This window comes from Ambystoma mexicanum, chromosome 12 (genome assembly GCF_040938575.1).
Source record: "Ambystoma mexicanum isolate Mex_15411 chromosome 12, UKY_AmexF1_1, whole genome shotgun sequence".
In the NCBI taxonomy this organism is placed as follows: Eukaryota; Metazoa; Chordata; class Amphibia; order Caudata; family Ambystomatidae; genus Ambystoma; species Ambystoma mexicanum.
Window position 1 is genome coordinate 285,944,331 of NC_090936.1, and position 13,275 is coordinate 285,957,605.

Genomic DNA, 13,275 nt, shown 5'->3' on the forward strand with positions numbered 1-13,275 from the left:
GGTTCGGGTGATGTGCTCCAGCACTTGTAGGGGGCTATCTAATTTTTTTAGGATCATGAGGCCCGCAAAGGGTATCATTTTCGGCCCCTTTCTGGCTGGATTTATGTATACTTCGTATCCCTCACACACTGGTGGTTCACGCAGCCAAGATTCCTGGATAGAGATGAGGTCGTATTTGCCCAAGAATCTACTGTTTTTAGAGAACAGATGCTTAAAGCCTCTGGTATTCCATGAGGCACAGTAGACCGATCTTTGGGGCTCCTCATCAATCTATTGTTTTTTCTTTGTGTTTAGAGTGTCGGCCATCCACGTCCAGTCGTTGGACTTCTTATCCCCTTCCTTAGGGTTTATTTTCCCCTTCCTCAGGTTCCCAGAGTTGTCCACAGTAAACCTCAAGGTCCTCAGTTTTTCTATACTGTTCTTCATTATGGGTAGTATTCCCCTTTGTGTTTTCATGTCTTAGTTCGTGTTTTGGCTTGAGGTCTTCTTTATTTCATCCACTGGGAGTGATCTGGTTTTTGCACTAGTCTCCTTCTCGGTGTCTTTCTTTGTATTGTGGACATTCCTCACCCCCCTACGGTCCTTTTCATCCTTCTTTGTTTCTTTTATACTGGCAGGCTTGTGATTTTCTTCCAGAGTTTCTAGTCTGAAACCCTTTCTTATGAGGGTGTCACTGGCCTCCAGCAATTTCTGTTTGATCCTATTTGAGGTTAAGTGGAGAATTACTTGGTCCATCCGCTTTTCTTTTGGCAATTCAAAATGTTTTATATCGTCTGTTGATAGCATGCGCAGTGCTGAAATTTCATTGCAGAGAGTCATTACGTATCTTCTATTTAACACAACCCTTTTAGGTCCTTTGGATGTTGTTTCTAATTTTAAGTAGTATCCTTTCGGGTGTCTTGTATTCTTTGGGCTTCGCCGAGGAGAGGCACACCTTGGCATATCTTCGGAATGTACCCCTTATTTTTTATTCCTTTTTGGAGTTGGATGGAACACTTCTTGATGCTTCCTTTCGGACTTATTTTTGATGTCATCCTCCTTCCTTTTTTGTTCCAGAAATTAATGGCATCACTTTGATCGTCACAGGGGCTTCTATGTGCTGAATCTGCCTTATTCCCAAGAATCTTGGTCATATTTGTCGGTTTTTCTCTTTTGGACTTTGGCGTCTTAAACTTTTTGGTTGCATTCCCGGGTCAACAGTTTCCCAGTCATCTAGGGTTTGCCAGTCAGATAAAATGATGCTCTCCCATTGCTCCTCTTCAGTGTTTTTGTCCATCATTTCAATTAAGTCACTTAGATCTGCGGTTTTCTCCGTCTCGTCCCATTCTTCATCCTCTATTGCCCCTGTTCTTTGGCTTCCGTTTCCCTTTCGTCCATCGACGTCTCCAACACTATCATAATCAGTTCTCTTCTAGGTTTCTTTGCGCACTGTGAACTTTCTCTTTTGGGTGGCGTTCTTAGATTCCTCAGGAAGGCTCTCGAGCCATTTACTTTCCGTGTTCGGGTTTCATTCTTTGATTTTTTTCCTTTTTCTTGCTTTTTCTTGGGTGCCCTCTTTCCATTCAGCAAGTCCTGGCTGTTTGAATTGCCGCCAGAAAAAATGGCAAAGTTTGATTGCTCCAGTTTCGATGCAGGAACACTTCTTTCATCAATTATCTTTAAAGGGGAGATCAGAATTACCTCTTCCAGTGGGTTATCTTTGTGTTTGGGGTGTCTTTTATCCCCTTGAATCAATTTCATTCGCCCAGTTCCTCCCTTTACATTCTCTCCTCTGGGGTCCAGGTCGTTTTTCTGTTTATAAACAGACCTCATCCATTTGCAGTCCTCAAGGAATGCCTCCATTAGTAATGATTTATCAGTTGCGTCTCTTCTCACTAAGTCACTGAGGCGACTTTGCCAGAGTTGCGATTGCTCCGCTTGCTTTTTTATGCGGGTGTCCAAGCTCTGTAAGGAGGTTTCCATTTTCAGATTTGCCACTTTGATTTGTGCATTAGTGCTGGCAACTTCTTGGAGAGAGTCTTTTATCACCTCATAGAGCTTTAGAAATGGAGCAAGCGTGATGTTCAATGACGTCATAATTAATTTTTGAATGTGGTCGGTATCCATTTTTCTTTCAGTTTTCCAGACTTCATTAATTATTTGGGTCAATTGCTCTTTAATCAGCTCAGCTTGGGATAGGCTATTATTGTCGCAAGCTGATGTTTGGGTCATTTTAGTTGAGGATTGTTTCCCTTGGGGCATAATGGGAGTCATGACTGGGTCCTCATTGGAAGATATCCCTTTCACATGGTCTTTGTCTAGGGGAGCTATTTTTTCATTTATGAAGGAGAAGCTTTTCCTTTTCTACCTTTAAATTTTCCCTGTTAAAATCGTTATGTCTTCCGTGATTTTATTCGCCAGAATAAAGTTGCTCTGGCTAGTTCCTAGCGAGTTTGGGTATACGTTATTTCGTAAACCTCCTGAGAATCTCGTTCTCTCAACGGTCGTCCGTACTTGATCATGACTCCAACCAAAATCGGGTATTTCCGTTGTCAATTCCTGGATGGGGCAGAAGCTATAACTTCCCTCCCTGCCTAGATTTTCATTAGTCTTAGGCATTACATTGTGCTGTTTGCTCACTTGATAGCTTCTACCTCTGTTTCCTTGATTTTGGTGGTCTTCCTTGAATGGCAGAAAAATGTCGAACCCTGTTGGATCAGTTCCTGTTGGGGTTATTTGGTGCAACATTTTCCCCTTGGTGGTCTTAAGGCCCTGGAGGGCTTTGTCCAGGTTGCCAAGCTCAGTCGGGTCCCACGGGTCGACATTTTCCCATAAGGCCTCTGCAGATGCAGAAGCCCATGGGATATGATTGGATGGTATCTTTGTTCTATCGGAATCTGGACTGAGTGTCGCGAATTCCGCCCCTAGCTTACTTCCAATCGTATTGCTCAAAAGACATTCATTCGGTGCCTTAACAGGCAAAGGCGACCCTTCCCGGGTCGGGGGAGTCAAATCAAAAACAGTTACAGATTTCACATTCTGACCTGTCGCTTGACCCCCAAAACTCTAGTTGGGAGATTGGGGGTCTCCCTATGGGGGATCATTTGGGTGACCAGCCTCGGTTGTTCTGGATGTTTCCAAAAGGTCTGAGTTCAGATTCTCTTTATCCGGCCTTCACCTGTTTGACAGGTTATCGGGGGTCTCACAGAGTTCCGGTTTTATTAGACCCAAGCAGGTATCATGCTCAGTAGGGAGAATAATACAATCCGTCTGGCCTTTTTCCCCCCACATGACTTGCCTGAAGCTCTCCGATGCTCCCCACGAGCGGGCATGCTTCAGCCGCTTGGATAATGTCAGGGTCCGAGGCCGGCAGACTAGCACTCTCCACTGACATTGGAGTAAGGCAGTCATTATGGAGATGAGCGAGTTGAGCGGCAGAGGCTGAGTTGCCCTCCACTTCCAGAGTCACCAATGAGCTCTTTTCAGTTGACAGATCGGCCCCCACTGAGAGGCTCTTTCTCTTCTTTGTACTATAGGGTAAACGTGCCTGTTTAAGCATAGGCAGATCCTTTTGCATCGTTCTCGGAGAAAGAGCAGGGTTGCCCTCACCTTCCGGGAGTAAAGTGAAACGTTGTCTTAACTGAAGACAAATTCTAAGAGTCGCGATTGAGGCCACCACGGGCACAGACTTCATTTTGTCGTGCAGCTCCTCTCTCAGCTTCCCTCCTGGTAGTGACCAGCTGTTTTAGGATGTGAGGTTAGGTGGCTGGCAAAGCCACAGCAAGCAGCCAAACAGCACAACAGCAGGTACTCCTGAGGATGCCCTTTGCAGGCACAGGCTTAGTGCCGCAAGGGTGCCTGGGAAGAGCTTTTCTAGGCCCACTTCCTGCCAGGTGGAGCTCGGGGCAAAAGGGGGCAGGGCTTAAAGGGGGTGGGGCTTAAAAACGCAACGGCGCTTCTTCATTCACAGTCAATTTCATTCGCTTTCTGAGAAACAGCTGATGTATAGATTCTCCCACGCAGCCACAGCACAACAGCAGGTACTCCTGAGGACACCCTTTGCACGCACGGCTTAGCGCCGCAAGGGTGCCTGGGAATATCTTTTCTAGGCCCACTTCCTGCCAGGCGGAGCTCGGGGCAAAAAGGAGACGGGGCTTATGGGGGCGGGGCATAATAGCACGACTGCGCTTCTTCTTGCACAGTCAATTTCACTTGCTTTCTGAGGAACAGCTGATGTATAAATTCTCCCACGAAGCCACAGCACAACAGCAGGTACTCCTGAGGACACCCTTTGCACGCACGGGCTTATCTAAAACTCCATAACCAAAGAGCACAAGAGTAAAACACACATCAAAATACCTGAGAGAGTGGGAAAAAGGCTCACACTCTCTCCAGGGGAAAAAACAAGTCCTCAAAATCCAGCAAAGTTACTGGGGGTCTCTAAGGTGAAGGGAAATAAGCACATTTCTGAGAATTCTCCCTAAGAGTGCTACATACATTTCGACTACAATTACAATGACAATTACAGTGCCTCATCCAGAAGGGTAACTTCCCTACAATTACTTTCCTAAGCTCTGCTCCATCATTATCCTATGGTTAGTGCACTGAGAATCAAATATGCAGGGTCCATGTGACTGGTATTACAGCCTAATCTTCAAGATATCATCCTGGTGAATAAGTCCAATGCATATCTTACGATCACTCGAGCTGTGCAGCACGATCTAAGGCATGGACCTGCCAATATGTTTCAGGGGTACAACCATAAGTAGGTCTGGGGTGATCGGTCTAAATCTTAGTCAAATCTAGACAGATTTGTAGCATATATACAACTACTATGTATGACAGACATGTACACATAGTGAGCTACAGTGGAGATAGGTTGTAAATGTGTGGGTTATTCGTAAATGTTACTAGACTTTATTGTTTGTCGGTAGATGTGCTTGGTACTTTTCCAAATCATTCCATTATTTTTCAAGAATGATTAAAAGACAATTGCCCCCTGACCGATTGACAATGCTTCGAGCAGGGGATTTGTTGGGGTCTAAATATATTGTTAGCACTATGGGCATAATTACTTAATTCCCAGGTTGCATCTGGTGCAACGTACACAGGATGTGCCAGGTAGATTTTGTGACCCCATCAGCTAAAAATCCTGCTTCTTCGAGTGGGCACAGCACCAAGGGGACATGTGGATTTGACACAAACATCATAGCAGTGCCACATAGAGAGCCAGCTCTGGGTCAAACCTAACCAAATATTGAAAGGGGTCATGCCCACTCCCATTTTGTGGTATTCTCTAATTGCATTCCCAAAGTGCAATGGGCACGGTCGATAGGGCCCACGTGTCCCCTTTCAATTTGAGTGCAGTGTGCGTGTTTGCCACACACACACGCACATAGACACACACACTCACACCATAATACAAATCATGTTCTCAGGCCATAATTTCCCTAATTTGAAGATTACCCATTGTGTATGAGCCCACTAAGGAAGTGGACACACATTCAGTATTACAAAAGAAGTGTTGCGGCATATTCAGTTATACTAAAGAGCAGCACTTACAACGCAGCCAGCAGAAATTGAGGGTGCGCAGGGGGCACTCTTGTGTTAATGAATCCCCATATCTGCACACCACATGTAATAGGAATTGTATTATATGCATGCTCCAGGGAGGATAGCTCAGCGGCAACGTGCTCCCCTTGGAAAAAAGACGGCACGGAGCAACATGGGTTTTATTCCCCGGGTCCGTGATATGAAACCTCTGGGTATCAAGACCGTTATGAATACCCTATGATATCATATCATATCATGGAAATATTGTAAGCATTTTTCTACCACTATCATCATGCCATGAAACCAGCCATTGCAGCCATAGTTGTTCAAATATAAACATAGCTAATCAATGATCTGAACAACCTCATATGACGCGCTAGTACAAGGAGTTGGGGATAATGCTGTTAGTAGCAATTTTTGGTTGCCCAAATTGTGCAGCATGAGTGCACCGCATTACTAAGAAGTACACATGGCAATATGAGAGTTAACAAATAACCGATTAGTTAAATAGTCTAAATGGAGTAAAGTGGCAGCACTTCAGGACTTCCACATAACAGAGAAATGTTTTGTTTGCGTATCAAAGAATGAGATTTTGCAGCAAAGAACTTAAGGCACAGTCAAAGCAAAAAGACTGTACAACTAGAAGGTTGCCCGACTCCAGGCCTCGAGGGCCAGAATCCTGACAGGTTTTCAGGCTATTCCTCATTAATATTCATGAGCTAAAATGTGCATACATTTAGAATCATTGTATCCAAATGTATCTCATGAATATTAATGAGGGACATCCTGACAATTCAAATTGGATCCGGCCCTTGAGGCCTGGAGTTGGACAACCCTTACTAGACTAACATTTTCGGAGGAGCTAACCCATCAAATATCGGGAGAGGAGCTAACTTCAGTGACTGTGGGGGAGGGACAGACTTACTTCTGTGGGGGCATCTAACTTCTTTGCAGATTCTAATGAGACTATTCTGGTGCAACTTCAATGTTGTATGCGGTTCACTCTCTCCTTCACGTCTGGAACCACACACTTAAGTACTGCTGTGATCAGGAGCTGTCTCCTGGCCTCCCTACCCTTCCAATCAGTCCCCTGATATGCAAGTGCTAACACCCCATCACGATTTCAATGACCAAAAAATGTATGTATACAGATGCAAGTGTTAACAACGAAACACTTTACATTAGTAATTGCTGACTTGTGTTAATTGTGCAGCTGGCACTACCGCTCAATGCCTGTGTCCTGTCCTGCCATTGCTCTGTAGGTCAGTCAGGTCAAGTCAGCATAACCCAAAATGTCGGGTGGGGGGCTATGCTCAATATGCCCAATGGTCTTTGCACCACTGATCAGGGGTCTGAAACGTGTGGCTCTTCAGAGGTTCTGAACTACAACACCCATGAGCCTTGCCATTGGTTATACTGGTTAGGGTGGGGATGTATAGGCCAAACCATCTGGAGAGACACATGTTCTGAACACTGCTGTACGTGTTTTGCCAACATCTAGAGCTTCCATATCCACAAATGATCCTCGAAACCGGTCCTCGTGACTTCCATGGAGTTTACCAGCCTTGATATTTTATGATTCAATTAGGTGATCTTGAAATATGTTTGAAAAGACAAGGGTACAGTCATTACTCACCTAAACGCTCGAATCGTAGTAAGGCCTTCAGCTGTTTCCGAAAAATGACAAAGTAAGGGCAACTGCGTGCTGTCATCAAGTTCTTGAAGATCTCTGCATTTAAAAAAAAACAAAGAGGGGAGAATGAAAGAGTATTTTCAACATTATAAGTTATATGATTTTTTTTTCATTACCGAGTGAGGTTTAGGTTTAGTTTGTAGCATCTAATCAAAAAAGAAAAGACGGTGAAACCATAATCGAGCTCGCAGAATAGTGGTAACGATGATGGCATGTGTGCCACAGAGTAACAGCTAGCAAAGTCTCTCTGACTGTGCATGTCCATGTGCAGTGTTAGCCAGATGGCTTGTCTGAGACAAAACCATCTACTGGTCTTCTGCTGATGCTAAACATGGGCAGCATTGAACACAATATCACTGCAAGGAAAACCCATACTCGCAACAAAAATAGGCAATTCATACCACACACACACACACATGTATTATATTGTTGTTTTGTCTCGTGGCAAATTGCATGCATTGTTGCTAAGCATTGCTGCTCGGGGAAAGGGCGATGGGAACGACAGGTGAGAAAGACAAGCTTTTATTGAGAAGGGTAAATGTGGGAAGTGCAGTATTTATGCACAGTACATGCATACATGTTACACATATTAAAAAACACTGTTTCATATTCCATGCTTAATACTGTGTTTAGGTGTCTGACTTCATGTCAGCCAGTTCTAAAACCATTTTGGTGGGGTAAAGTCTGTGTTTATTGGCTTAGATTGTAAGTGTTTAGGAGAGGGACCTTGGGATTCTTGTCTCTCTGGCATCACATATATGTCTAGGTGAATGTTCTCTTAAATAGCCACATCATGATGTTTTTCTTTATTTTGACAAATTGTGAGAATGTCCTAAACGGACCACTTCCTAATCCACTTGCTGGCAATTGTTGGTTGAACTCAAACTTAACACAGAGCAATGAACGAATGGAGCAGAAAACAGAGTGGCAGCAAGACCATGCGGTACAACGCTGCCTCAGAAAATGGGCATTTCACTTGCAGATAATGCCCGATTCCAAGTAACCTAATAGGCTGTGCAGAACAGCAAAGGTGCTATGGCCTGAGAATGAGTTCTTTACCAGTTATACGACAAACACAGCAGGTTATCAACAGTGCTGGAAATAGAAATAAATATACTGGGAGAACCCTCCCCTCCCTGGGGGTTGGACTTTGAGGAGTAGGGGGTGGTGCTGAGAGCCGTGGCACCAATCCAGGTCATGCAACAGAGTGTCCCTTCATAGAACTCAAGCCTGATCATTTGCATAAAAGCAAAGATCATTTTGGAACCATAAACATGCTCACAGTTTCAAAGTTCAAACATGTTTGATAGTGACTCCGCAATAAATCCTTTTGAGTGAGTAATGGAGGATGGACTCTGCTTTTTTTCATTAGTCACAATACTTATCCTAACAAAAAAATGTCTGCAACTTGCAAGGCATATATACCAAAGTGCTCAGCTGCAAACCAAGTGTTCGGTTTTGTCTGATTCTGCATTCGGTCGGCTGTAATATGATGGGACTGCCCTGGTTCTGGACACACAGCCTGAAAGACAAATTTAGCTGAAGCACTGCTCTGTCTTGCTCGGGCCCATTTCCTACCCTACTCCAACAGAGGTGAATGGAATACGAGTACTCATTGTTTTTTTCCCCCTCGCTACTGCGGTGACAACGGCAGGCGAAGATGATACCTTTGTCTGCCCAGCAGTAGAGAGAGAAAAAAAATGATGGATTTGGGGATGAGCAAGGCATGGTTCAAATGTGTTAAATATCACTCTTTTCAGTGGTTCAGCTCACAGATTGACAGAAGAAAGCTTTCGCTATCATGTAAAGGTCTGTCTAAGGCACTGTCATAAAGCCGAGCAGTGATCCACCCCAGAGGAACACATGGACAAGTGAAACAAAGGTTTAATGAGGGATTTTACAACCTTGGCCGGCTTAAATAGACTATAATAACGGGATGAGCAGGGCTACAAAGAATGAAACAAAGGTAATCTATTTAGAGCATAGAAGCAGAGCTGCTTTTCCTCTGGGCAGGATCAAATGACAATTATGGAACCCTTGTCTGCTGCCAACACTCTAAACTCGATTGCATGCTCAGAGGCTGGCAGTAGGTGGGTAAGACACTACACTTTTCCCATTTTAATTTATAAGCACAGATCAATTGGAACAAACTAACCAGACTCACGAAGAAAACACATACTGCAAACCAGAGGCAACATAATAGAAAACAGAACTAAGCATCCATAGGTAGATTGCGAACAACACTTCCAGGTAAGAGAGTAACTGCAAGGGAAGTAATACAGGGTTGTTCCCCCCTGATAAGTAAGGTATTGTTTGAACCCAACACGGATTCCAGAGTACCGGCCAACTTTCAGCCACAGAAGTATCAGGCATTTCTCTAGCAACTGTAGGATGGTTTAAATGGTGGGGAGTGGGGTTCCCTGCAAAATAATAGTAGGTAGTGCTCTGGAGTCTGACCCTGCAACGGGTGTAGTCTTATCAGGGTTCCGCTCCGTTGCTTCCCAAGGCTAGGTCAACGCTCAATAAATACCATAATAGCAATAATTGTAATAATAATAATTATAAATAGGGCTCAAGGTGACTGGAGTCAGAGAAGAGCAGAAGGAGCGCAGCCCAGACCTGAGACTAGTATGGCTGCATTACATTGTTGAGAGGTAGCTTGCCTGCGACAGGCATGTATGTCTACATAGCGCACATGACCATCCGTGGTCTCCACAGCTCCATAGACCACCCGGCTGATTTCAATGGATTTGCCAAATGACCGCTTCTGTACATGCAGCAGCAAATTGATTCCGGCCCAGTCAGTGGTATACCTTGTGAGCATCTAGTGTTGCAACCATTTCTGAGTCACTTTCTCTAAATAACCATCAAGGCCCCTTATGACTTCGAAAGGAGACCCTCCCGTGGAAACATGAGGGATGGTTCTGTAAGAGCACACTACACTTTTGACAGCATCCTGTACATGTAGCTACACTGTGAAACGTGGCTTTCACGGTATTCTTCATGGGTTCACCCCAAAATACCGAAAATGTAATGCTGAATGTGCTTTTATTGCGCATTCGGCATGATACAAAAAGCTGAATCCCAAAATGCTGAACTAGGTGAGTGGGTGTTGTGGGGGTGTGCCCCGCTCAACTAGTTCGCATTATGGACTTTGGGGGTTGCTGGGGTGTCCTCGGCATACTTTAAAGGGGACACACAACCAAAATACGAAAAGCTACAGTTACAAAATCCAAACAAGTGGGCTTCGCAATTTTGTAACTCGAGCTTTTCGTGTTCAGTATTGTAACGTAGATCCATTCTTGATGATTTAACTAAACTTCTCAACCGTTCCGTTTGCTTTGGGATGAATACTAAAGTTGTGGTTGTCAAGAAAGTGAACATCTGCTCAGAGGTAAGTTGCACTCCATTGTCTGAAATAATAACTTGTGGGAAGCACTTCCTCCAGAGTAAATCCCCCCCACGAAATTGATTAGAGTCAGTAGACTTCACTTTGGGCTACTATTTGAAGCAGTGGTTGATCACGACTAAAACAAACCTTGCTTTAGTGCCCAGTATGTTTTAAGGCCCAGCTAAATCAGTGGCAAAGGTATGCCAGGACCCCTGGGGCACAGTGATCAGGATTAGGGATGCTTACCAATGGCTCGTGTCTTATTAGAATCTGCACAGATAGGACACTGCAGCACAACCCGCTCAGTATCGATTTCCATTTCCATGATGGAGATACCCAGATGTCCATGATGTGCTTCTTTAAGCAGTTTGTTTCTAAGATCATCTGTGGCACAATTTTTTCTGCTCTACTTAATACACTTTTGTATATGTACAATTCTTGCTCAACTTAAAATACTCCTTTTCGTAGTCGTACACTTCTAAGAGTATTATCTCTTGTATTAGAAATGCACGTATTATTAGACATTTGGCCTGCTCACATTCTTCCTGTTGGTCTTCCCCATGCAATGTACGCCCCTTTTCTGTGAACCTTTGCAATTGTTCAATGCCAGTGGAAATATTTCTTGCAAACTTTGCATAATGTTCCACCAGTCCTAAGAAAGAGACTAGTTCTTCTTTAGTGGTAGAGGCAGGGCAACATGGATGGCCTTCTGCAGGTTCAGCTTGTAGATGACCCCTTTATTAGGCAGGGTGTGACCCAATTAGACAACTTTCAGGTGAAGCATATAACATGTACGAGCTTTCATGCTTATCCGTGGTCTTTAGGACACAAATCAGTACTTCCGAATGTGTTTCGAGAATTCTAGAGTGAATACGCACGTTTTCATCAAGATTCCTTAATTCATTTGACTAAGGCATCCCTCGTGCACTGGAGAACTGAGGCCAAAAGGCATCCTGTGAAATCGAAATGAATCAAAATGAGTAATGAAAGCTGTGAGAACTTTGGATTCTTCTGACACTTCAATGTGATGATTTGCTGACCTTAATTCTAACATTAAAAGAGACAGCAGCAACACCGATTCTGCTACCCCCGCAATCATTTTGGGTAAGGGATTTGTGTCAACCTTTTATCGTGGTTTCCGCTATGCAGATCCACACACGCCGGATCTCATCCTCCATCACATAGCCGGATAACAGTATTGGTGCCCGCTCTCCATAGCTCCAACCCTTTTCATGATGCCTGAGTGGGTCATGTCTTTCAGTAGCTTTCCCAGCGTGTTTGTAAATGGAATAGTGCCATCTTTGCTTGGTGCTTCATAGATACAGCATCCACTTGCAGGATGAGCTTGTGTCGGAACTTCCATGAGCTTGCCTACAGCTTTGTGAGGTTTTCAAACTCTCTGTGTGAATCAGGCAATGAAGGCATTTGCTGAAAATTGTGCTATGTAATTGCAGCATCCCTCTTCTCTTGGTAGACCATTAGTACTCACTGCAAAGAACCAGGATGTTGTCAAGTATGTAATGATTCTTGATGTTTCCAACTGGGGACAGGCAGTCCACTTGTATCTTACAGAATCACCTTCATACGGTTGTTCCCATTCAACAGTTCAAGGAATGCTCTGCACATGGAGTTGGCACTTTATGTCTGGCTACCGTCATGTCACCTGCACATTCTAGTCACCCGATCGCACTCCTAGGCTACTTTCACGTAGTTATGTATCATGGACACCTAACAATTACTTCCAACCTACTGGGAACGTTCCCAAGTAACCAACTCTGGGGTTCAACAGAGAAGTGTCTCCGGATACTGTACATATGCAGAGGATGGATTTTCCATACGCAACACTTCTCAGTGTTATGATATGCCTCTTCTCCAATACAGAGTGGTTCAACTGAGGAAAAAAGAGAACTCAGCAACTGGCTACCTATGCGCTTGCATTCAAAAAGCACAGCCTCTAAGCTAACAAACTATCTGCCACAAAACAGTCTACTGCCTTAAAAAGTCTCTGGCTTTTGTTGTTCTCATTCAATGAGATCTTTTTTTTCTGATGGATATTCTTATTTTTCAATCACTCACAGACTTGGGGGTTTGAGAGTTCCCACACTTTTTTCATCAATCTGTTTATGCTTCTTTCTGTAGATTCAGAGTTTCTGCTCCTCTTCCTCACCACGTGGAGTGACTCCTTGGCCCCATGTGAGCTTGCATATTAGGTTTGGGTAGCTGAATTCAGATTTGGGCTGATAGCGTACAAGCCCCAAAGCTTGAAGTAGGAGTTTGGTCTGCTGCTCTTCTTTATAGATTGGATCCATGTACCGTCTTCACCTCTCTGACTTAGGGTCTTGGCTATTGTCCCAAACATCGCTTTCTCATTTACCTTCTCAATGAACTCCTCTCTCCTGGACTGATCACTCTCTCCTCTCCTCTCACCTGGAGCTCCCTGGTCCCCTGACAATGCCCCTCCCACACTGCTAGCCTCCTTCACCATCATTCGATCGATGAAGCGTGTGTCAGTTGCTGCATTTGCCGCCACCTTCATCCCTGCTCCTCACCTGCCTTCGACTCTCATACTGACCCCACTCTGGCTAACTTCCATCTCTCCATCTCTAAAACCCTGGACACCCTGCCCCTGTCCTGAGGATCCGCATTACGCATGCCACCA

At 44.4% G+C, this 13,275-nt stretch overlaps 1 protein-coding gene across 4 annotated transcripts in view; it reads right to left on the reverse strand.

Annotated features, from left to right (window-relative positions):
• Positions 1 to 13,275, reverse strand: part of ABCC9 (ATP binding cassette subfamily C member 9) — a 1,387,936-nt gene that overhangs the window by 411,654 nt on the left and 963,007 nt on the right. For all 4 annotated transcript variants that reach the window (XM_069628445.1, XM_069628446.1, XM_069628447.1 and 1 more), the window contains one exon: positions 7,169 to 7,261. In XM_069628445.1, the coding sequence (XP_069484546.1) occupies positions 7,169 to 7,261 (93 nt within the window). The remainder of the gene's footprint in view (positions 1 to 7,168; positions 7,262 to 13,275) is intronic.